General features: G+C 33.2%; 2 protein-coding genes across 3 annotated transcripts in view; one reads left to right on the plus strand and one right to left on the minus strand.

Moving 5' to 3' along the window:
* Positions 1-27597, plus strand: LOC127862098 (XK-related protein 6-like). The gene is made up of 5 exons (XM_052401070.1): positions 1-113; positions 13214-13820; positions 18395-18773; positions 21023-21228; positions 21708-27597. Exons 2-5 carry the CDS (start codon positions 13238-13240, stop codon positions 22301-22303), a joined length of 1764 nt encoding a protein of 587 aa, XP_052257030.1. The 5' UTR covers positions 1-113; positions 13214-13237; the 3' UTR covers positions 22304-27597.
* LOC127861951 (atrial natriuretic peptide receptor 1-like) overlaps positions 1-27633 on the minus strand; it is a 64891-nt gene that overhangs the window by 22408 nt on the left and 14850 nt on the right. The gene's annotated exons all lie outside the window — the stretch shown is intronic.

The following is a 27633-nucleotide window of genomic DNA, read 5'->3' on the forward strand; positions in this document are numbered from 1 at the left end:
TTTAAGAACTTTGGAATATCCGAATATGATTTGTCATAGGCCTAACACAACCAAGACAAGAGTGACAGGAACCTGCCGAATTTCCTTTGCTCAACAAGTAAGGCTCAGCACAAGTAAGTGTGTGAAGTTTTTTTCTTTCAACTTGTATATCTGACATAAATACTTTGGTATCAAATATTAGGCTAATTAATTGTGAACTTTAAATCCCTGCTGTCAACACAAATGTCTATGGACCATGATTTCGGATGACACACTTTCTGGATGTATTTTTTTATAATTTTTAAACCTTTTTGTCACTTGTAGCGTTTGACCCAAATATATATTTATTTAAATTTTCCAGCAGCAGTCATGGGATAAAATATGTAATTACATGACAACAAACATATCATTGAGTAACTAGTTTGGTGCAGTCCTTGAGGTTTTTGCAAATGGTGTTTAAAATGAGCCGCTAAAATACATTAACGTCTGCACATTGTTGTTGTAATTGGTTATTGTGCTTTCTTTTACCAACAAATAACTGTCCTATAACTATGACAACTTGGTATGTTATCGTATTTGAGATTCTCATATTTTGAAGCTATATTGTAAAGGGAAACAGTGTCAGTGACCCCTGTGAAATTAACCCATTTATGCCCAATGGACTCTCCCATCCTTCTAAATTGGATCAATTTATTTCCAAAATTTGGGGTGTCAAGTATATTTATGTCTATATTTAGAATATTTCATAAAGAAATTCATTTAAGCAAACAGCGCAGACCCAGATGAGATGCCGCATAAGCGCAGACCCAGATGAGACGCCGCATTATGCGGCGTCTCATCTGGGTCTACGCTGTTTGCAATGTCCTTTTTTCAGGACGCTAGGCATAAATGGGTTAACAATGTGCATGTAACTCTTGGACATATCCGCAACCACTCTAATTCGATTGAAACAAAATGACATTTAATAGAACCAGATATGGGTACTTTGCAGAGAAAAAATGCATTGGTTGCTAGTTCAGTCAAGGTCACATTTGCTTAAAATACTGTTAAGTTTGCTATCAATATCTTCAGTAAGGATGCAGATATTGTCGGCTAAAACACGGTATTGGTGCTGATTTGCATTTTTTTATGTTATATCCATGGCTAAGAAAAAATATACAAGATAGGAATTAATTCTAAAGGTACACTACACTGGCATATACCCATCTTACTTTTCTGAAAATTTCAAGAGGCTAGTGCTACACGTTCTTGAGATATACCTTGAAACATGCTCTAAAAATGGCCTTTTTTTAGCGTTATGCAGTCTCACTTGAAAAAATCTTTTGATTTAAATGAGAAATGCTCTTGATATCAGCAACAAATGATGCAAACATTGGTATAATCATGCACAAACTTGTATCCGGTACGATTTGCTGCTTGAATTAATGAAATAGGTAAAATATCATGGATTTTATAAGTAAAATACTACCAGCAGGGATTTTGTTTCAACACTAAAATTCAAACATATACTTATTGTTATACTCCAATTATTGGTACAAAATTTCAGTAAATTAAACTTGTATTAACATAAAAAATTCAGTTATGTATTAGGATAAGTACAAAACCCATTCAAACTACTAGATAAGCCGGGGTTTTAGCAATAATGATAGTTCATTGGTAAATCTTTTTATTTAAAATTCTGTAGTGTCTGTAACCATTGAAAGTTTTATGTGGCAATAGTTTAGAAGTTTTTCCATGCAAAAGTATAAATACTACATTTGCTAATGTGTATTCATGTCATGTCTAAGTTGGCTGAAATTTGCCTTGCTAAAATATTATCATTATTGAAAAAATACTACGTAGAAAAAGTTACAGACACTACAAAAATGTGTAAAAAAGAAGGAAAAAAATCCCTGTTCTATTTCTCATAAATATTTTGTTTTACTCATGAGAAAGTTCCATCTTTTATGTTGGAATGTTACATCATACATTGTGCAATAGATTAATGTGCAAAAATAGGTAATGCAAGACCTCTTGGGATGAAATATTGTAAGCATTCTTGTGGAATTATTTTATGAACAATTTATTTAGGAACAATATAACCGGATTTTCTTTTTCTAAAATGATTTATCTAAATATGTCTGAGACTGTGTTCTTTACGATGATACAACCCTTTAATATGGAGAGAAGACAAGAACAAACCTCTTGTAATGACTCAGGTATATATCTACCATTTTGATTATGCTACGCTAAAATTCGTAGTGTCTGTAACCACTAACTTCCTTCTGTAAGCCTTTAACCTTTTTTGTTATATGTGAGTAAAATGAAACAAAATTGTATTTTGTATTACATTGCTGATGTCTAAGGTGCATTATTTAGACATTTTCTGTCTGAAATTTGAAATATTTATCATAATAATGTAAATAAATTGTCTTCATAGTGTAGCTTTCTATAAACTGGCATTTTCTCAATTATCTCCTAGAATATGCAATTGGAAACATAGTTTTTTGCATTAAATATCATGAGAACAGTAAATCCAAACAAATCCATTTGAGAATTTACTGAGATCAGACACAATATCAAACAGTTTGTTTTGATGGTCATATGGTTACAGACTCTACAATGCCTACACATTTAACATATTATTGTTCATGCTATCAAAGAATATATGAAATCATTTTTAGAGCTAAAGTGATGAGTTTTAACCATGTCTGAAGTAACTTCTGTTTTTTACTTTGATCTGAATGGCTGCATTTAATCATTTCCTTTGCTTATGAATGGATCAATGAAGACATGTGCACTGTATGCTTTACACTACATGTATATAAATTTACATTCTTATACTTTAATTAGTAGCAGAAACTTTGAAGAACGGAAAATGAATTTTGTTTCCGTTCTTGTTTCAGGAAGCAAAGATAAATCAAGCAAAAAAGAAAAGATAAAATAAGACTAGGTTTGGCTGCATGAAAGTTAAGCATTGGGAGAACAAACGAAAATATGAGAAGCTAAAATACAACTACGATGCCTTATTAGCTGCTAGGCTAGAGCAAATAAATGGAATCAAAGGACATTTTAGTGTTTGCTTTGGAACAGAAATCAGATTGAAATTCATTTATTTTGAAAGTTAAGCAAATTTGGCCTGGAAGAGATGACTGTTTACAGGAATCGATAGATGTCATCTTGTTTATAGCGCACAAGATCCAGAGATATTATTGAAAGTGGACTTCCCAAATTCAAATTCAGGGCAAACATTACGTAAAGCTTAAACTTCTCTGTGATTATCTTGATAGCTAGAGTAACAAAGGGTTATAAAAACATCACTGATTTGCTGCTTGCAAAATTACATTTTTTTTTACACTGAAATGTTTGGAAAGTTTTCCGCAAATTATTTGGTAATGCTTATTGCTGCATAATGAAATTCTAGATTATATTAATTTGAAACTCTATACCGGTGTGCCAATTCATATGAGATGCCAAACTCATAATGTCAGATTAGTCTTCTTTGTCTTGTATGTGCCCAGCACTGAGAACTGTCAAGCTACACGTCTCCTGGACAGCTATTGTTACCCCATGTGTAGTGTCTGTAACCAACTCAGATCATGTACACAAAAAATGTGTTTTAACAAAAATTCTTACAGATCAAAAATCATTTGATATAATGTTCAAGTCAATGTTTTTATGTATACTTGCTTTTATAGTGCATTTTTTAATGTTTTATGCCATTCTGCAACTGTTTTTGGAATCATATATTTTGGTAGTGTCTGTAACCAAACTTATGAGCGTGCAATTCTACCTTTTATGAAAACTTATGCTTTTTCAAACCACTCGTTTTCGATTTATTTTGTTTTAATATACTTCCTGGTTTCAGACAAATGCCTAATAAGCTATATTGTGGGTCTATAATAAAAGTTATTGAAAAGTTTCTTGCTTGGTTCTCTTTTGGTCTGATACCTGATTAATTAATGCTTTGATTTTTGTTGTTAAGATAGTAATCACTTTTGGTTTTTTGCTTTATTTCAACAGTTTATAACCTGTAGTTGATGTTAAAGTGAAAATATCTGAAGTTTTGAAGTTATGCTATGTTTTTTTTGCATGTTATATGACTAGTGTAGTGCCTGTAACTTGTATTATACCATAGGATGAAAATGTTAGATAAAAAAATAATGCATGCATGATCAAATAAAATTCAACTTGATTTGAGTAGGGGATACCTTGAGCTTTAAAAATAACACCAAGGAAATGCTGTGTCTACAATTACATTTTTTGAGTAAGTGAGACTACTTTCAGCACCAATACCATGTTTTAGCCGTGAGCTTACATTATTTGTGTAGGTACATGACAGGCTCATTTTAGTGAGGGTTTGCATGTATGGCCTTTAAGGTCAAGATTTGTGTGACTCTAAAAGAAAAATGATTACTTAGAAGACATTTTGTATGTAGGTTGCTTAAATCCAGATCTTTTTAAAAGTAAATTAATACAGGTAAACAAATTGGTAAAAAAAAAATCCTGACATGGTCATATTTCTTGCTTTAATACCGGTATATACCTTAATTACTCTAAGTTTTTCGTACACTTAAAAATAATAATTTTTAAATGTCCAAAAATTAAGATATGAAAAATATTCAAAATATACGCTGTATGCCTCGCTTTAATCTAGTTAACTGTTTACTTAGCCTACAGAACTAAAAAGCTGAAGGATAGTCAACAGCTTTAAACTGTCTTGCCACAACTGTTGTTTGTTATTAGATAGTGTTTAGAATAAATACCCATGTGTTTATCATTAGATGCCTCTGTTCACAAATACAAGCAGAGAGACGTATCTCAACAAATATTACAATTTCATACATTTCTATAAAACTTACTGTTACTGTTACAAAATGATAAACTTCTGTTCAAATAAAACATTATAATAAAACCTGCTTTTATACCAAACAGTATGCTTTGGCACCTTAAGTTTTGGTAATACATGTTACTGCAACAGCTCTATGTCAGACATGATTTGGTTTGGGAAAACATATGAAATACAGCTGGTATGCTTTTTAAGCTAGCAATAAGTGTGACATACACATTACCGGTGTGTCATGTCAACTTGATGTTATTTAAAGTTTATCAGTTTTACTGAATTAGCCTAAATTACTTATGATTTATAAAGAATCACTATTTAAAGGTACATCGTGCTAAAAACATTCATGAAATTATTTTTAAAATCCTTATATTTTGATTGGCATTAACAATATATTGAGTGCCTTCTGAAAAATTATTTGGAAAAAAAAAACATACAAAAATACCCCTGTTTAATTAGCTCATCTATTTTTTGAAAAATATACACATTACCGGTGTGTCATGTCAACTTGATGTTATTTAAAGTTTATCAGTTTTACTGAATTAGCCTAAATTACTTATGATTTATAAAGAATCACTATTTAAAGGTACATCGTGCTAAAAACATTCATGAAATTATTTTTAAAATCCTTATATTTTGATTGGCATTAACAATATATTGAGTGCCTTCTGAAAAATTATTTGGAAAAAAAAAACATACAAAAATACCCCTGTTTAATTAGCTCATCTATTTTTTGAAAAAAAAAATGAGCTATTGTCATCACCTTGGCGTCGGCGTCTGCGTCGGCGTCCGGTTAAGTTTTGCGTTTAGGTCCACTTTTCTCAGAAAGTATCAATGCTATTGCATTCAAACTTGGTACACTTACTTCCTATCATTAGGGGACTGGGCAGGCAAAGTTAGATAACTCTGGCGTGCATTTTGACAGAATTATGTGCCATTTTTATACTTAGAAAATTGAAAATTTTGGTTAAGTTTTGTGTTTAGGTCCATTTTATTCCTTAAGTATCAAAGCTATTGCTTTCATACTTGCAACACTTACTAACTATCATAAGGGGACTGTGCAGGCAAAGTTATGTAACTCTGACTGGCATTTTGACAGAATTATGTGCCCTTTTTATATTTAGAAAATTGAAAATTTGGTTAAGTTTTGTGTTTATGTCCACTTTATTCCTACAGTATCAAAGCTGTTGCTTTCATACTTGCAACACTTATTAACTATCATAAGGGGAATGTGCAGGCAAAGTGATGTAACTCTGACTGGCATTTGGACGGAATTATGGGCCCTTTATACTTAGAAAATTGAAAATTTGGTTAAGTTTTGGATTAGGCACGTCTGTAGATCTGCCTTAGAATCATATGGAATTCCATAGAAATTGTATGATGGAATTCTGTAGAGTATTGGCACTAACTTTCCATACGATTCCATGCAGTCAATGGAAAAGTGAAAAAAAACAACAGAAGAGGGACTTGATATGGTATGGAATGCTGTAGAATTCCATAGAATGCTGTAGATTTCCATAGAACGCCGTTCAATTCCATTGAAAGCCGTGGAATTCCATAGAACGCTGTGGAATTCCATAGAACGCCATATAATTCCATAGAACGCCTCAGAATTCCATAGAATTATATGGAATTCCGTAAAAAGCTATGAAATTTAATAGAAAGCTGGATTAAAATATAGAAAAAACAGATTATAGATTAATGGCATTTTATTGATTTTGAAAAACAAATGTGCATGTAACTAAAAGATTCATCATAGAAGTTAAACAACAGCTTTAAGGTAATTTTGTAGAAATCTGTCTCTTTTACCTTGAGTTTACCATTTAAACACCATATGAACAAAACCTGGCATCAATCATACAAATTAATGCTTAAAATTCAATAGGGTAATATTCAGGGTCTGTGTTGTGTACACTGTCAAAACTTGCAAATATATCAAGCAAAACTTCCAGTACCAGAAACAAGGCAGTTCAGGGGCCCATCTTATCAAAGGATTCGTACGACAATGTTTACTTTAGATTGAAATTTGTAATTTAAAAATATCGGCAACCATGGAAAGTATGTTCCAAATTTAAAGGAGATAAGACAGATACTTGGGAGACGACTGGAAATGCTAAACAAAATTAACTGTAGACATGAAGGTTTCATCGAGGTGAAGGTTACATTTTCATGATATTAAAAAAAATTCCATCATAAGGTATGAATGTCATATGATGTTTGATAAGACGGGCCCCTGACTTCCAAATTTGAAGAATTCACAATAGCCCTGTAACTGACTATAAGAATCTGAACCAGCAGCATCCTGAGTTTACTGTTATAAATTGTACATTTTGCTGGCGGCCGCCATTTAAGGACAATCCTATAGAAATTGAGTTTGACACCTGAGTGCAACTATATTCCACATTCCACTATGTTTGACACCTACAGTGCAACTATATTCCACATTCCACTATGTTTGACACCTACAGTGCAACTATATTCCACATTCCACTTTGTTACCGGTAAATTGTATTTTCTAATGTGAAATCTGTCCAACATAGTCATTATAGTTATTTTTATGCCCCCCTTCGAAGAAGAGGGGGTATATTGTTTTGCACATGTTGGTCTGTCGGTCCGTCCGTCCACCAGATGGTTTCCGGATGATAACTCAAGAACGCTTAGGCCTAGGATCATGAAACTTCATAGGTACATTAATCATGACTGTCAGATGACCCCTATAGATTTTCAGGTCACTTGGTCAAAGGTCAAGGTCACAGTGACTCAAAACAGTAAAATGGTTTCCGGATGATACCTCAAGAATGCTTACGCCTAGGAACATGAAACTTCATAGGAACATTGGTCATGACTGGCAGATGACCCCTATTGATTTTCAGGTCACTAGGTCAAAGGTCAAGGTCACAGTGACTCGAAAAGGTAAAATGGTTTCCGGATGATAACTCAAGAATGCTTACGACTAGGATCATGAAACTTCATAGGTACATTGATCATGACTGGCAGATGACCCCTATTGATTTTCAGGTCACTAGGTCAAAGGTCAAGGTCACAGTGACTCGAAACAGTTAAATGGTTTCCGGATGATAACTCAAGAATGCTTACGACTAGGATCATGAAACTTCAAAGGCACATTGATCATGACTGGCAGATGACCCCTATTGACTTTCAGGTCACTATGTCAAAGGTCAAGGTCACAGTGACTCGAAATAGTAAAATGGTTTCCGGATGATAACTCAAGAATGCTTTCACCTAGGATCATGAAACTTCATAGGTACATTGATCATGACTGGCAGATGACCCCTATTAATTTTCAGGTCACTATGTCAAAGGTCAAGGTCACAGTGACAAAAAACATATTCACACAATGGCTGCCACTACAACTGACAGCCCATATGGGGGGGGGGCATGCATGTTTTACAAACAGCCCTTGTTACAAGTTAGCTTTATCTGATAAGACTTTGGATGCATTGACTTTTCAGCAGGCAGGAACAATATTATGAATACATTTACTGCTAATATGAAAAGCATTTTTTCGGCGTCAGCTGTATACGCCAGCTTTTCACCTTAGCCTGACCTTTGTTAGCGTCCAATAGAATTCAAATAAAACTTCCCGCGGCCAAGTACAGATGAATACACTTCATTGACTGCATTGGCTGATTTGATAATACCACTAGAACATTGGAAACATGTCCGCGTCTTTGTAACACTGTTTTACTGCGTGTTCAGCATGAAACAGTTTTATCTCTAATAAAAAGGCTTTATAGATAGAACAGTTTTACACTCAATCTCGACATCAATACAGTTTGTGCGTACATCTTTTATTTTCAGAGGATTTTCAGCGCGAGAACGTTGTGTACTTAAAGGCCATGTTCTCATATTTAGTACTGACTTCCATATTCCTGTCAACATGTTATATGTAAAAGTATAAAGAGCAGTGGAAGCGATGCCTCACTTTAATGTGTTGCATTTCAACCCGCGAGGTATAAGGGGTCAGTTCGCGGTTAGTGTGTTTGAATGTCAGAGTTTATATACAGGTCAGACCTTCTGTGCTGTTCGGAGTTCGCGGTCAGTTATATAATAGTTATATAATAAAGACGCTATAGCGTGAACTAGGTGAACCGGAATTTTCTTTACCACCAGAAAGATGTGAAATGAAGATATCCAGCGATATTATTTTATGGCTTGTCAATAATAGATTCTTAATGTGTTTTCAACAATACCATGATAAATATTATTTTTAATTAATTAACAAGAATTATTCCATCATATTTACTAATGTATTATTGCAGCATATTGACTAATGTATTAAGTATGAGCGCGATGATTCTCGATACTGTTAATAATCGAATCAAATACACGTAGCAATTCCCGATAAACCACTCAAACAGGTTTGTTCGAAGAACGCGCGTATACATATTTAAAATATGTACGGAGACTTCGCGTGTGGCCGGTTGACTTTGGTTTTCTTTTTTGTATCTATAGGTTTATGACCAGCAATATGTAATAATGTAAAATAAGCCGCGAAAACTCCGCGTAACATCCCGTACTGCGTTTGATGCAGCTAAAAACTGCACAGAAAAAGATATTAGCTAAACTTGATCTCATTCATTTAAATCTTTACCTTCCATAAACTTCAATCACAATCAACGCCGTATATCTTTTTTAAAGATATTTCTTGTTTCTTATGTGCCTGTCTGATTCACCCTCTTAAACTTTGAGACCTTCCACAAATTGGATCGTGTACAAATAACCTAAATCAATTACAGCCACATCCAGTTACACTAGAAATATATACACTTGACAAGTTTAAGTTCAAGTTCAGGATGTTGCAAACATGTAAGAGGTAGTGATGAAATAGTTTTAAATAGAAGAACAGAAAACATAGTCCTTATTAAAGGAAAATGTAATACTTCGGGGTTTTGAATACTAATTCAATATGCATAAATGCACGGTATTCTAATAGAATGCACTGATACAAATTTTAGGGAACAGTTTCATTGTTTAAGAAGCTACAAATATAAGTGAGCATTTTTTCATAAACTGATTACTCAACATCTACGGTTTGCATCTATTATTACTCGTTATAAAAAGCACATTAAGTCAAATTACTTGTTCGATGGCAATCTGATATTGCAATTTAAAAACTGGCTTGTAGATATTCATACAAATTCCTGTTTCAAACAGTTATTCAAGCAAATAACAGTTCAACTGTCCCTTAATTGTCCCTGTGTATGTAACTAAAATATACTTTCATGTCTCAAACAAGAAATGCTTTTATCAATAAGAGGGCAAAGAGGGTCCTATACTCTTCACCGGAGTCTCTGCATCACAAGCACTTTGAATTTAGTATACATGTAGTTATAGCACATGTAGTTATAGCATAAATGAGCATTATTGTGCTTATTGGTTACTTGGCAAGAAAATATGCATGCTTTCGTTCCTTTTTATACAATTAAACAAGAAATACCTTTAAAAAATATATAAGGCGTTTATTGTGGTCAGCGTTGATGAACGATAAAAAGATATATCTATGAGATCAAAGATAGTGAATGCATTTCTTCTGCACAGATCTTAGTTACATCACACGCAAATCAATTACGGAGTGTTGTATTTGCGCCAGATTTCGTGGCTTATTTCGCTTTATAAGATATTAATGATCAGATATCTATATTTACAGAGGAAAACTCAAAAAGAATGAAAATAAATGAAAGCTTATAGGTCAGCCAGCAACACACAAATCATCTATATATATTTGAAATATTTATATGCATGTTCTTCGAACAGATCTGTTATAGTGGTGGTTCAGACATTGTTATTTGATTTGATTATAAATAATATCGTGAATCATTCCACTCATGCTTAATAAATTGGTCTATCATACCAACGCGTTTATATTTGTCTGATAAAACGTTGCCTGATATATATTTTTATATCATGGTCAACAGGAAGTTGTTATATCAGTCAATGTTTGGAGTTATATGGGATTTGCAATTAAGTCAACAATTTCTATCAACATGAATCAGGTTTAACAAAACAAATAATTTGATACCAAGAACGTACATATTTTATTCTAGTTTAAAGTCATAAATTACAAAAACGTTTATTTTGTTTAAATCACCACAGCCCGCATTACAGAAGTTAAATGACGTCACCAATGGGGCAATACAAAATTAAATATCAATATAGTAATTGTACTTGCACAGAAAGTCAAGACGAATGATAACTGTATACTAATCATCAACAATTTAAACAAATGATTTATAGGGACTGTCAACCACGACGACGTAGAAAAGAAAAGTTGTAAAATACCATATTTTTGTTCAAGTATTGGTTTATATTGATTAAAATATCACGACTGATAAATTACATTACTTGAAAAAAGTAAATAAGTTTTCATATTTTCAGAATATTTGGTAATTAATTTTACTGGGTATGTCTACCAGGTAACTAACAGCTACATATAAATAACGCCAGTAGAGTGATCATTATCATCACGTGGTAAACCCAGGAATGCAAATTGTGCATGCGTAGTGGATTGTATATATCTAATATAAAAAATGATCAATCTACTAGCGTTATTTATAGTGTGTATATCGTTATGTCACCTATTTTCGCGTTGTACTTTCGATTTCACATCGCGAAATTTTATTACCAAATATACTGAAAATATTAACTTTTTTCAAGTAATTTAATATACCAGTGGTTAATTTTTAATCAATATAAACTAATAATTGTAAAAAAATAAGGAATTTTAGAACTTTTCTTTTTCTACGTCTTCATGGTTGACAGTCCCTTTAACACGCTTATGTCAATATTGAAACCATCATCAAAATGTCAATTTCAATACACATCTCCAAAATGGCGCTCCAAACTATTCGGTGAAGTGTGTTCTTCAATAAAATTTGTCGCTGAAGTCCATTTCTGATCTCCAATTCAAGACGTTTATAACTATAGCGGGTATACTCTTCCCATTCGTAGTGCAAACAACTTTTTTTCTCTATACGATGTTTAAAATAAACGCTTATTCATGTTGTCTTTTCGAACGCCGTTGCTACATAAACATGTTTGTCAACGTGTAATAGCCATATCAGCAAAATCAGCGGGGATCCGTACATTTTAGATATAAAAAATGGATTGTTTTGCAGATTTTTAGGAAAGTGTGGTATGATAAACAGAAAAACATGTTACTGTCCCATCGTTTTGTAATATATCAGGCTCGGCACCAATAAAATAACGAATAATAATTATATTATTCTAAGCCTCGCCTGATATATTACAAGGACAGTAACATGTTATTCTCTATCTATCTGGTGGAATATTTCTAATTAAATTTATCAAAACTTGTACTTATTATGCAATTGTTGAAAACACAATCTATGATGGACATACCATAATAATATCACAATATCTTCATTTAATATCTTCCTGATCAAAATAAACTTCATGTTCACATAGTTAATGCAATAGCTTTTATACAAAGATCTTTAAATACACATGTTTATTTTATGCTTGCCGTTGTTTTATAGAGTAATATAAGTGAATTAAAACTGATATTTCATTGTTTCAAACAGTGAAAAATAACAGTGAAAATTATTGATAACTTTCATTGTTTTTCAGGAACTATTTTTAGATATGTTTTGTTTCCCCATTGTGACACCCAATTAAAGACAATTTGACCAAGGGTGACTAGTCTGAATTGATTTTTATAAAAACATTCAGATAAGCTTCCTTTAAAAATACATGTGATAACAAAGCGGGAGCCCAACAGGCAATTATATTGTCCAGAATGGCAAAAATACAAAAATAATAATTTGTAAGCATAAAATAAATAGAGGATATTTGTTGGATTCAATGGAATATCGATTTTATTTCACGAGTGATCATATAAAATAATATTTTAACGAGTTAAAATATTTTTTTTCTAAGATCACGAGTGAATTAAAATCAATATTCCATCAAATTAAACAAATTTTCTTTTTATTTTGTTGGATTTGGGTACCTTTAAGTATACTGGGGTTCCCAAAAGTATAATTTGAAAATCGGTGTACTGTGAAGTATACGTGGGGAACTTGCCCCATTCAGCCATATTAATGTAAATGTGAAAACTGTTGGTAGATTGCACTTTTTAAACTATGACAAGTTTCAGGCCTACTGGCGTGAAATTTTATATTCAAATTGATTGGTTTCTTACAAAGGTCAGCTAAGGTGAAAAGCTTGGTTAAACAGCTACGTACAAAAAGAAGGAAAAATTAAAAATATTGTTTGAATAGGATTTATTTAATCTAGACTTCAGAATTTGATATAAAAAAGGTCAATCGCACAAATGATTGGATTGAAACAGCTTTTTTACACAGATACATATTTAGGAATTTGTAATAGCGGTACTTGTAAGAATTTTATGCTGTTGTTTTTTACCAGGTATACTGTAACTAGGCGGTGAGGATGGCTGATTACGATGATGTAGATGGACAAATGTTCTCTAGACTCCAATCTGTGGACGACACTGTAAGCAACAAGACTAAACAAAAAAATTCTCCTGGACAAACTGTGACAGAAATCAGAGGAGAGTTGAGAAAAACGAACTCAAAGCCAAATACTCTGGAACGAAATGCAAATCAAAATGGGGATAACCACTTGTCGTCTACTGGGTCCTCTTCCTGTGAAGAATCTGAGGCTGACCGTGTAGCGTTTGATCGGCATGAATCTGAAACACCTGAGGAGATGTTTCCTTCGAGGAGCTTTAATTCCTCCCGGAATACTTTGACAAACAGTGACATTGTTAACTTTGACTCATGTGATACAGAAGAAAAAAATCAAGATGACAATATTAATCATGAAAAAAAGGACGAATCAAACATCCCGCTTACAGAGGCAACGATTGCTGAAGACGTAAGATCCACAGGCTGCTGGAAACACAAGTATTTTAAATGCATCAGGAAATTATTGCTGCCACTAGTTGGGCTGGCTTTGTATGGATACGACATTTACACAGATATTGCTCTGGCCATGAAATACTACAGTGATGGTAAGGAAGTTTTTATCAATTGTTTTACATATAAAAAACTACTCTACTATTGTGTATTGTTGTAAATCTTAACTGGTTCGTTTGCTTTATGGTGTCCTCCTGATTGTCCCACATTCAGAAATCCAATACCATGTCCACAAATATTGGATAAACTTGCATGCGTTATAAACATAATTAAAGTATTATAAAGATCATAACTGGGCTTTATTTTTAGTTTGATCAAAGTATAAAGCGATAATTATATACTCATTGTTTGTCACACAAACACAATATGAATTAAAAATTAAAAAATTAAAAGAAAAAAATTATCCCCACGCTACTGAATTTTCCTAGGTACTTAGCCCGATCGGGCTAGTGGTGTTTACAACTTTTGAAAATTAAAAATGCTCAAAAATATTATTTTCATCCATCGTTTGAACCATATCTAGCGTTTATTTAGCGTTTCCTCACCATGCCGATTATGTTGACATGATGAGAGTTTGAATGACGATTTTTTTTGACATCGTGCGTTTAAAATGCGGATCAACCCAGGCACATGGTCTATATTTAAACGCACGTTTTCCATGCGTAGAACTTTACACTGTCAGCAACAATGACGCGCTCTTATTAAATCACGGGTTTTACATAGCATCATCAAGGGACATAAAAATATTATCACAAGGCTGTAGAAAAATTGTGTAATTCAGTTCTATAAATGGACATGACGAAATATACTTGTACTGAAATTAAATTCACAAATTACTCGCCATAAGTAAGTAATTGCTGACCATTTGCATTTAACTTCTCATAAGGCACAATTGTTGTTCAAGTAATTGTTTACGGTGAAAAAGGTGTGATGATGATACCCAACACTGTCTTTCATGTACTGTTTTATTACCGATGGATATTACGTAAATTTTAAAACTGTGATTTCTTGTGAATCAATCTGCGAAAAAACGCCAACTTCAAGACTGACGTCAATAAAAAATAATGATCACCAGTTAACCCTGCCCTTATACCCACTTTCGTTACCAATTGGACGCTGAACAGCTCAGTTTGGCGACTGGAAAGTTACCAGAGAATTTCTCGTGTTGCATTCGTGTCAGCATACATGGCTGTGTAATGTGACTTTATTATTCGATACTTTAATATCTCTTATCAGTGGTTGATCTAGTACCTTATGTCGCTTTTATGGCGATTAAGCGTGGAGCGCGGTTAACAGAATGAATGACCAGATTAACTGTTGTGATTTGTATGTCCTGTGTATTAGAAAACATATGCAGATTATCGGACGTCCAAGTGACTTCCACAATTGTAAAACGGACGTACAACTGCCAGTTTGGGACGCAATTTACGCTTGGACATCTATTAACGAAAGCGCTGGGACATATATAAAGATTTTGCAGACAATATTGGGTACTACCGGTATAACATATTTTAGACAATTTGCTAGTGGACCTTTTCTTATTTCTGTCATTTTAACACTGTGAAACTATCAAAACAGAAATAAGCTATGACAGTCATTGCACCAGAATAAAAATGAATCCATATGACAATTAACACCAAATTGTAATACTTTATGTCCATCATTTGCTAGGTCCAGAATGAGTAGTTCGGGCAAGTAAACTTTGGTTCGGCTAGTGAAAAATTCCATATGGTAGCCCGAACAGGGTTTCAAAAGTGAAATTCGCACACTGGGTAGCTAGGAGCATTATGTGCGTTGGTGCACTATTTGGAATTTTGATCTAAATCCTGGGTCAAAAGTTATGGGGTTAAAATGGGTTAAAATGAGGACATTTTCATTTATTTTACTAACAACATGCAACGCACATGCTGCTAACTTTTGACCCAGGGTTCAGATCAAAATTCCAAATAGTGCACCACCCTGGGGTGCTCTGCCCACATAGACCACGCCCACCCAAAATTTTGTTTTAACATCACTTCTTCATTTATTCACCAAATGACTTCAAATTAATACTGAAGATCTCTTATGACAACACAGTCTATCTCGACTATCCATGTCCACATTACCCACCCAGGGCCCCGCCCACATAGGCCACACCCGCCCAAAATTGCCTTTTACTAGAACTTCTTCATTTCTACACCGATTCACTTCTAATTGATACTGAACTTCTCTTATGACAATACAGTCAATCTCAACTATGCATGGCCCCGTTACCAACCCTGGAGCGCCCACCCAAAATTGCCTTTTAATATAACATCTATGCGGCGTGGGGATACGCGTTGGCCTCTGCCGCACCACTTCTAGTTTTACACTGTAACTCCAATATAACGCGGATGACGGGGTCTAAGCCACGCAACAGCGTTATAAACAGACAGTGTTATAAGTTTTGAGCTTATTTATTTAAGGGGGCTATAAAAACAGGTATAGTATATCCTATAATATAGGTCCTGTGTATTGTCATGCTGTGTTGTCATCCGCAAATACATGCATATAAACCAAATCGAACGATAACAGTATACATACTGCTTTTCTAATGTGCACATTTATCCGATAATCCAATATAATTACAACATCACTTACGAAAATATAATCTTAAACATTTATGACAAGAAATATGTTTACGAATTTCATAAACAAATTCATATGCTTACGTCATTTGTCAGAAAAATAGTGCAGTGCATTATGGGACACAGATATATATTATTTAATAACTTTCCAAAATGACAAACATTCATTAATCTACATCCATGCGTTATAAATAAATTAATAGTTGCTATTATAAAACCCTCACTCAAGTGTTGTAATTTCACTTCATCCGAATGCTTCAAGAAGTAGAAGCATTGAGCTACATCAGACAGCTACAGTACTCAAAGCGGGGCACCCGACCCACCAGGAAGAGAAAATACAGAAACATCGACCAGCAACTTGATGCCATGAAGGGGCAACTATGTCAGACTGTGACTGTTGTTCAGTACGCCGATGTGTGTTCATATTTAGTAAATAAATTAGTAAAGAAAATAAAAATGTATTAAGAAGCATTTTGATGTTTGTTATGTTTATTGATTCAAACAAAAATATAGTAATAAACACAAGAAAACAATGAAAAAAAACTCCACAGTTAACCCCTTTCGATCGAGACAGACTACGTGTAGTGTAGAAAGTGGACCACAATTTGAATCTAACTGTAGTTGGATTTTAGCGACTTACCTAGATTTTCCGATATCGATTTGTAATCCTAAAATCAAAATGTGGGACAATCGGGAGTAAACCTCATTTATATATCTGGTATGCTACTTTATATATATATGTGTGTGTGTACCATTGGTGAATTTTTTAATGTTCATCATTTATTAGCTCATGAATAGTTTGGTCACTTAACATTATTAAATATTTTATGAAGATGACTTAGCAAGGGCAATGATCAAACATTGATATAGTTTCAATTTTAATTTAGGGTTGTCTCTCTTAGGAAGGATGACGTTTTATTTAATGTTTTTTTACCTTTTTGGGGGTTTCTCAAACATTTCAAAAGTATTTCATGTATTATATGGCAATCAATTAACCAAACCGCATTTTTTACGGGTAAGCTGTCCGGAGCAATATTTTGGAAGTGCTTTGGTGGATTTCATATAAACTTGGTATGAGTATATATATGGATAGGAGGATAATGCTACGCATTGTAGACCATCTGTTAATAACCGAGATATGGCCGTTTGTATCTTGAAAAAATGCTTTTTAATATAGCACTTTTGTGTCAGAAGCCATATCTTGGCTATCTTTAATGCACGTCAAATGGCATTGTACACCATCTGTTAATAATGGAGTTATGGCCCTTTGTATCTTGAAAAAAATGCTTTTTAATATAAGCTTAGGGCTTTATCTCCATTAACACATGAGCCAGAGCCATGAAACACGTCATAGTTGTTCTCAATCATCTGGGGGTGCTTCACATTTAACACCCATAATCCTAGGGGCTAAGGTTAAGGTCACACATTGAGGTCAAAGGTCACAAATTTGATGAATTATTCATTATTTAGTAATTCCTTTACCATGCATCATGGGATTCTCTAATAACTGTCCACAATTGTTCTCCATCATCTAGCTGAGTGTCAAATATAAGATCCAGGTTGCTGGGGTCATGGTCAAAGTCGCACACAAAGGTCAAAATCACACATTTTGATTAAATATGCCTTATTTGGTAAGGATTCTATATACAATACTAAAGTTCTACACCCATCCATAAACAAAATTTATTTGGCGGGGGATATCAATTTTACGAATTTGCTTGTTTTTCTTAGCTTAACCAGACTTATTTAGAAGTGAAGATTTGATGAACCCAGTAACAAGGGTTGGATATTTTTGCTCCTTAAGTTGTTTTTTAATCACAACCCTAAAATCCATTTGTTGTAAAAGCTAAATTGCATGTGTTTGAAATTTAAAAAGTCTAATAATTTGTTTCTCAAATCATCCTCAACCTGAATTGAGGTCATTCCTTTCCATATAAAGGTCACTTCTTATTACTATTTTATATTTTAGACGGCGTAAATTTAAACTCAATACGTTGTGTTCACTATTTACACCTAAAACTTGTTCTTATGAAGCAATTAGTTTACACATTGTATTGTTTCAGATAGAACATTGGCTCAGTTCACATTCACAATTATATTCTTGTGTGTACCTGCAATCTTAATCATGCTAGTGGACATCTCATGGCATATCATAGACAGTAGAGCTAAAGCCAAAGGTGTGGATGAGAGGAAAAGTCAAGAGCCTAAAAATGATGTAGAAATGGAAGTAAAGTTTAGCAATGCTAGCAATGTTTCAAACAATTGCTATCAAAAAAAGCTTGTAGAAAACTCAACCACTTTAGACACCGTCGATGCAGTTTGTGATTCAAGTGATGGCAAGGAAATGGATCATTTAGATTTGAAATTGCTGTCAAGACCTGTATGGTGGGCAAGAACTGTTGGCAGCATCTTTACTCTGGGAGTGTTAGGCCTGATCTGCCGGTAGGTGACATGCCAGTTATGTAATTCCAAAATGGGTCTTATTCCATATGTGGCCAGCATAGCTCCATACCAGCGTTTCTATCGGTGCAGTCTGGTCAGGAGCTACCCTGTCATCTCATGAGACCAATAAACCTTGTGTGAGTTTATAGCAGACAGAGCAGCTCCTGACCAGACTGTGCAATTGAACAGGCCGGTCTGGCTAATGCCATAAGACCAATTTTCGCATGATGCGGCTTGTACTTTAGAGCAACTATGACACCCCTCATACTATACAATACCTACTGGAACCAGCAAAACCTGTCACTATTTGATTAGTACTTTTTAGCTCGACTATTATATATGAAATATATATAGTGGAGCTATCCTACTCACCCCAGCGTTGGCGTTCCCGTTCCCGTGAGCGTTGGAATGTTAAAGTTTGCGTACCACCCCAAATATTTCCTATGTCCTTTGACATATTGCTTTTATATTTTGCATACTTCTTTACCAATATGACCCCAACCTATAAACAAGAGCAGACAACTGTATCAAGCATTTTGTAACAATTATGGCCCTTTTTTCACTTAGATTTTCTATGTTAAAGTTTGCGTACCACCTCAAATATTTGTTATGTACCTTGACATATTGCTTTTATATTTTGCATACTTCTTTGCCAGCATGACCCCAACCTATAAACAAGAGCAGACAACTTTATCAAGCATTTTGTAAGAATTATGGCCCTTTTTTCACTTAGATTTATCTCTATGTTAAAGTTTGCGTACCACCTCAAATATTTTATATGTCCTTTGACATATTGCTTTCATATTTTGCATACTTCTTTACCAACATGATCCCAATCTTTAAACAGGAGCAGACAACTGTATCAAGCATTTTGACAGAATTATGGCCCCTTTTATACTTAGTTAATTGAACATTTGGTTAAGTTTTGTGTTTTGGTCCATTTTACTTTTAAAGTATCATAGGTATTAGCGGCTTTATAGACTTGGAAAACTGGCTAACTTTCGTCAGGGGACTGTACAGGGCAATTTGCATAACTCGGGTTGGCTTTTTAACGGAATTTTGGCCCTTTTTTGTCTTTGTAACTTTCAATATTTTGTTAAATTTTGTGTTTAGATCCACTTTACTTCTAAAGTATCAATGCTATTGCTTTCAAACTTCTAATACTTTCTTACTTTCATGATGTTACTGTACCTGGCAAGTTGAATTTGACCTTCACCTTTGAATGACCTTGTCTCTCAAGGTCAAATTAATAAATTTTGCTTTAATTGCCATAACTGCTTTATTTGAGATCAGATTTGATTCATACTTTGACAAAACAACACTTACCTGACATACCACAATGGACTCCACCCAAACCATCCCCCACGCCCCACCCCAGAATCCCCCCCCCCAATTTTTTTTTTTTTTTTTTTTAAAGATCATCTATTAAATGACCACACACCCACATTTTACCCCCTCTCCATGATGGCTTACATTATACTGTCAAGCACTCGAATAGTCGAGCGTGCTGTCCTCTGACAGCTCTTGTGATGATTTGCATTACAAAGACTTCCTTCATATGTTGGGGAAGTTCTGATTTGACATATTTTTAAATCTTAATAATTATGATAATATCAACTCCATCCCTAATGATGTGGAGGGATATATACTGGAATTACAATAATCACTGTCAATATGACAGACAAGAATTAAATAGCAAACACAAACTTGTCCTTAAGTTTTCTCCTCGCTTTTCAAGTAACATTCAAACTTGCAAGCATTGTTGCTTCTGATTTGAAGTTGTGAATGCAAGTTGAAAATTGCTTCATCATCATTAACATGACCATGATTTGATGCAATTTGAAATAACAAAGCACAAATATAAACCATCACAAGACATTGTGTTACATGTAAAACCTGTCTCCCTACCTATAGGTCAACGGTCACACTTCGTGTTCAAATGTAAAATTTTGCTTGAAATAACTTGAAAATTACTGTCTCAGCTGTAACAAAAAATGTTAATTTGTCAATGAACAGCATTAGATCAAATAAATCTGTATTCTAACTTGATCAGATAAATGAAACCAAAACTGTTATTTGTAATCCTGCACTCAGAATTAGGACTTCTTTTGTTGGTTTATTGATCGTGAAATATCAGCAAGACTAAGAAGACTTCTTTTGTTGGTTTATTGATCGTAAAATATCAGCAAGACTAAGAATAATAAGGAATGTATATTTGAGCCTGACAGGGTTTTTGTTTTGATTAACAGGACACTGCAGTATACTTATTACTTCATGAAAGCATCACTTACTTCATCGAAAGATAGGCATGATTTCTACAAACGCAAAGCACGCCAGCTCCAGAGAGACTGTTACATGTTCAACTTCATAGAGGTGTTTTTGGAGTCTGCCCCACAGTTGGCCTTACAGTTGTATATCACTTTTGCTTTTGACAAGCCGTTTTCCCATGAGAGACGTAAGTAAGAGCAGATTTATCAACACTTGGTAGTCTTTGACCTTTGAGGAGCTCATCAGGTGGCTGTTCACATCTGGCTCCAAGTTCTCAAATAGTTAAACCCGGCTTAAGACAATCTGGCTTAATTCCTTTATCACATTGGTTCATATTTTTATTAAGAAGTTGATTGTTCTGTAATATATAGTTATATTTCATTAATAACATGTACACATCATTTTGTTGCTAATTTTTTCATCTGTTTTTTTTTTTTGCTGGAGTTAACTTCAAAGAAGCTGCATTAATTTGTATGTCGTCATCATATGTCATAAGAATTATCATTTGAATGATGATTTTCATTTTATGTTGTTTTTTTTATATATCTTTTTAACAAGAATATGCATTTTTATTTCCATGAAACAGTTTTCACTGTCATATAGAAAACTTATAATATGTTTAACTTGAAAAAATATCAGATTCATACTTATATTGTATAATTTCAGTACGCAGTATGATCCTATCTACAGCAAGTATCACGTGGAATTATTCTGCTTATTATCGATGCAACAGAGCCAATGCAGCCAAAAAACAGGATATCAACTTTAAATCATTTGTAATCTTTCTATTGTCAACGCTTTCTTGTATTGTACCACGTTTTGTCTGTGTTATGCTTTTCTATGCGTTCTTTAAGTCTAACCTCTTTTTCATCATACCGGTAAGCATCGTGTTTGTTGTTCATTTAATTTTGGTTTTCATTTGGATTGTTAAGATTAATCCAAAACTTAAAGGAACTGTTGTTTCAAAGATATACAAGTACTTTTATTATGGATTTTTCTCGTATGTTCAATTTTTTCTCTTTCTTAATCTGCAGGGGTCAAACACTAAGAAATCAATTCTGTTATTGTATTCCATTATCTACTCAGAGAACCTTGTGTTAGCTGTCTTAAGTTTTTTAAGAATGCGTGAGTTAGGGAAAAGTGAAGATGCTTTCATCCTGCTCTGTCTTCCAGTGGGATTTTGTGTGCATGTCGTCTGTTTGATGATATTTTATGGACTTTGTCATCCCAAAACTGGGAAATGCAAAGATGGATGTTTTTAAAAGTTAATCTGAGGTATATTTAATTTTATTGATGTTTGCTGTGTTACTTCAAAGTATATGCAGTTTTAAGGGTTGGGGCATTAATAGTAATTGTATATCTGAATGTATATCTTAATCTAAAGGAATGGAAGAGATGAACTTCAAAGATATTTTACTTAAAATGTAAAAAAAATGATGAATGTAACATAAACTTACCAACTTTCTTGTGGTAATTTCTTGGAAGTTCTTAAAATTATTATTGAACCGGGATTTTCTTGATATGCAGTTTTGCGAGTACCTATTAAAATATGAACAATTGCAAACTGTAGGTTTGATTTCTGTATGATATTAAATTTCTTGCATGCAATTTGATCTTGGAGTTGTCTATCACATTTGCATCAAAATCAAATGACCAAATTATATGGAATTGGGCATTAGACTTAAAAAATGTTAAAAAGAACACTGTGTAGAAGGAGAAGCTAAACTCGTCTTGATATTTACTTTAATTTTACATACTTAATTTCCTACTTCAACTATGTTGTAATAGTTTATTCAGCAAACAGGATCAAGAGTTCTTATCTTTACATGAAAACAAAAACTTTTTCTTTGTAAAGCAGTTGTAAAGTAGATCTGGAAACCAATGTTTACATAATAAAAAATAATCAGGCGAAAGCCTATCATTTGTTAATTCTGATTCACATTATTTTACAAAATGATTTTGTTGACCAGTAAAAATTGATACTTTGGATGTTTTTATTTTTTTATTACCAGTAGTATATTTTTGCTGAATTGAAACTCATATAGATTATTGCGCTCAGGATATTAAATTGTTAAAATTGTTGACTGGGTAATTTAAAATTGATAATTGTTGTTTTGGTCAAAAGACCCAACATGTATTGTTTAAGAATATTATGTACAATGTAACCTCATATGGCAGGACATGAAGATAAAAGGTATGTCTAAACATTTCGAGTAAGTTGTTGCTGTTAGCCTTAAAAGGATATTCAATAATTATATACAGTCAAAAATGTGCAGTGAATATATAGTTAGGCAGTAAGCTCATCAAAATAATAAAGAGATTATTCTGTTTCGTATGTTTTTATTGATTGCATCTTTTCAATAATATATACAAAATGTCTATAATATGTTTGTAGTAAAACAATGTCGGAATAAAATGAAAATCATAAGCCAAATTGTTTAAAAATACTGTCTTTTGATATCATTTTGTTTGAAGTAACTGACCATCTAGTAAAATATATTAAAATATTACATATTTATATACATGTATAATCTTGTGTTTGATTGCTTGAGTACAACATGATGATCAACTTGTGATCCTGTGCTTTGAACTTTGAAGTGATGCCAAATAGAGTTGTTATTAGCGATGCCAAATAGTTGTTATTAGCGATGCCAAATAGTTGTTATTAGCAAAGTGTTTATGTCACAATATAGTGGATCTGAATTGCATGCTATACTTATTAATAGAATTTCGCCCACGGGTATCAAATACTGTTAACAATAAGGTTTTAATATGGACAAATGTGCAATTGTACAGCTTAACCATTTATATATGATAATATTGTGCCTTATGAGCTACTGTATGTATGAGTATGAGCATAATTGTTTATGCTTTAAACTAGCTAGATTTTGTTATAAATCATTTTTGCGCCAGTTTTGTGTATTTGATTCTGTCTTTTTCAATTTATTACTGAATTGAAATATGTGTTTTGTTGTTCAAAAGTTATTTTCATTTTCTGTCACAATTTTAGTGCTTTAAGGAATGAAGTGCCTGCATTGAATTGTATGACGTCATTTACTGTCTTCCAGATCGTATTTTGTCTTTAACAATATTTTGTAAAGAGCCTAATGTTATTAAATGTTAACAATGTCAGGTTTTAAGGTCACGTAATGTTTTCATGTTATCTTACAAAGCACGGTCTTTGTTTTTCTAGTCTTCACGTGAGCGTTTCCGGTAAGATTTTTGTAATGAACGTTTGACTGTCGTTCTTGGTTCGCCATGCTTAATTCCTCGTCAACATGTACCGTGTTAGCACTGTAGCCCTTATTTAAGGCCCAATGTTCACCAAACTTGGTCATTCAATGTGTACCGATATATCGGTCGAGTTTCAAAGTGGGTCAGGTAAAATGAATCATCATGAAAATCGCTCAGACCATAGGTTTTGATGATATCTCAGTTGAGTTTGCAATTGTTCTTGTCTGTTAAAAAAAGCATGGGCGCCATTGACGGGCAGTTGTCCGTATATGTCTATAGTTAAACATTATTAATGGTCTAAAACTCAGTTTTTACCCTATTTTCGCGAAACGTTTCCAGACAATTTATTGAATGATTTCTAGACCGAGTATGAAAATGTTTCCGTTCCATTGAAAAACATGACTGCCAGGTCAAAAGGGTGAATTTTAATGTGAATCTTGTGAAAAAAAGGCTTGTTAAGACCTATAAAGTTCACACTTTGCTATGGGTTTTTCTCATACATTCAATTTTTCCTCTATGAATCTGCGGTGGTCAAACATTAAGAAATCAATGATATGTTTGTATGTCTTCATCTACTCAGAGAATCTTGTACGTGTTAGCTGTCTTAATTTTTTTAAGAATGCGTGAGGTAGGGAAAAGTGAAGATGCTTTGATCCTGCTCTGTCTTCCAGTGGGATTTTGTGTGCATGTCGTCTGTTTGATGATATTTTATGGGCTTTGTCATCCCAAAACTGGGAGATGCAAAGATACTGGGAGATGCAAAGATGGATGTTTTTAAAAGTTATGCTGATGTATTTGAATTTTATTGATGTTGGCTGTGTATTGTTACTTCAAAATATTTGCAGTTTTAAGGGTTGGGGCATTTATGGTAATTGTAAATCTGAATACCGGTCCATATCTTAATCTAAAGGAATGGAAGAGATGAAATTCAAAGATATTTTACTTAAAATGTAAATAAAATTTAAGAATGTAGCATAAACTTACCAACTTTCTTGTGGTAATTTCTTGGAAGTTCTTAAAATAATTATTGAACCAGGATTTTCTTGAAATGCAATTTTTGTGAGTGCCTATTAAAATATGAACAATTGCAAACTGTAGGTTTGATTACTGTATGATATTAAATTTCTTGCATGCAATTTGATTTTGGAGTTGTCTTTCACATTTGCATCAAAATCAAGTTACCAAATTATATGGAATTGGGCTTCAAAAAATATTAAAAAGAATACCGTGTAGAAAGAGAAGCTAAACTCGTCTCGATATTTACTTTAATTTTACGTCATTTGCTACATCAACTATGATGTAATAGTTTATTCAGTGAACATGATTAAGAGTTCTTATCTTATTAACATGAAACACAAAGTCTTTTCTTTGTAAAGCAGGTGTTAAGTAGATCTGGAAACCAATGTTCACTACTAAAATAAGAAATAACCAGGTAAAAGCGTATAGCATTTGTTAATTCTGATTCACATTTATTTTACAAAATGTTTTTGTTTACCAGCAAAAATTGAAAATTTGGATGTTTTTACTTTTTATAATCAGACGTATATTTTTTGCTACTAAATTTAAACTCATACTGTAGTTTATTGCGCTCAGGATATTAATTGTTAAACATATTTTCTGGGTAATTTAACATTGATAGTTGTTGTTTTTGGTCATAAGATCCAACATGCATTTTGTAAAAATATTATGTACACGGTATTCTCATATGGCAGTAAATGAAGATAAAAGGTATGTCTAAACATTTGGAGTAAGTTGTTGTTGTTAGCCTTAAAAGGATTTTCAATGATTATATACAGTCAAAAATGTGCAGTGAATATATAGTTAGGCAGTAAGCTAATTGAAATAATAAAGAGATAATTCTGTATCATATGTTTTCATTTATTGAATCTTTAAAGTCTCATATTATACAAAATGTCTATTTTAATATGTTTGTAGTAAAACAAATCTGGAATAAAATGGAAATCATAAGCCAAAATTGTTTTAAAACACTGTCTTTTGATTTAAGTTTGTTTGAAGTAACTGACCATCTAGTAAAATGTATTAATAATATTACATTTTTATATACATGTATAATATTATGTTTGACGGCTTGAGTACAATATGATGATCAACGTGTGGTCCTGTGATTTTAACTTTGAAGTGATGCCAAATAGTTGTTACTTATTGATGCTCGAGTGGTCATTGTCGGCTCGGGTACTACTTACATGTACCCCGGGTACTCTTAAGTATACTTACATGTACCAAAGGTGCGGTAAATATACTTAAACGTACCCGGTCGATTTTAGGCTGTACCCAAGTTGTATTCCCGCCCATAATCCTATGTCGTAAAACGCGCTACCGATTACGGTTAAACGATATTGTTTATATGAGACAAACTTCTCTTTTAAAAATACTGCATCAACATGCTTTTTGAGTATGAGTTTGGATAATATAGAGGCCATTTAACAGAAAATTTGACAAAAATGTGAGCATAATTAATTTCCAAAAAAAAAGCCGACAACAACCGATTTAGTGTTAAAATTCCCGGGTACGTTTTAGTATATTTACTGTACCCGGGGTACATGTAAGTATACTTTATAGTACCCGGGGTACATGTAAGTAGTACCCGACCCGACAATGACCAATCAAGCCTTATTGATTAGCAAAACGTTTATGTCACAATATAGTGGATCTGAATTGCATGCTATACTTATTAATAGAATTTCGCCCACTGGTATCAAATACTGTTAACAATAAGGTTTTAATATGGACAAATGTGCAATTGTATGGCTTTAACAATTTATATATTATAATATTGTCACAATATTATTGTGCCTTATGAGCTACTGAATGTATGATTTTTAGCATAATTGTTTATGCTTTAAACTAGCTAGATATTGTTATAAATAATGTTTGCGCCAGTTTTGTGTATTTGATTCTTTTATTTTCAATTTATTACTGATTTAAAATATGTGTTTTTGCTGTTCAAAAGTTATTTTCATTTTCTGTCACAATTATAGTGCTATAAAGAATGAAGTGACAGCCTTTATTGAATTGTGTGATGTCATATACTGTCTTCCAGAACGTATTTTGTCATAAACAATATTTTGTTAAGTCTATTGTTGTTAAATGTTAACAATGTAAGGTTTTAAGGTAACGTAATGTTTTCATGGTATCTTACAAAGCACGGTCTTTGTTTTTTCTAGTCTTCACGTGAGCGTTTCCGGTAAGATTTTTGTGGTGAACGTTTGTACGTCGTTCCTGGTCCGCCATGCGTAATTCGTCGTCAACATGTACCGTGTTAGCACTGGAGGCCTTATTTATGGCCCAATGTACACCAAACTTGGCAATCACAGATCGTGTTTCCGGCCGCCATGTT

Source organism: Dreissena polymorpha, chromosome 1 (genome assembly GCF_020536995.1).
Source record: "Dreissena polymorpha isolate Duluth1 chromosome 1, UMN_Dpol_1.0, whole genome shotgun sequence".
Taxonomy (NCBI): domain Eukaryota; kingdom Metazoa; phylum Mollusca; class Bivalvia; order Myida; family Dreissenidae; genus Dreissena; species Dreissena polymorpha.

Bases quoted from the DNA above. Each gene is read 5' to 3' on its own strand.
- LOC127862098 (XM_052401070.1), top strand. From the start codon at position 13,238: ATGGCTGATTACGATGATGTAGATGGACAAATGTTCTCTAGACTCCAA. The intron at 18,774-21,022 runs GTAGGTGACATG...TTTGATTAACAG, and splicing joins GTGTTAGGCCTGATCTGCCG to GACACTGCAGTATACTTATT. The intron at 21,229-21,707 runs GTAAGTAAGAGC...GTATAATTTCAG, and splicing joins GCCGTTTTCCCATGAGAGAC to TACGCAGTATGATCCTATCT.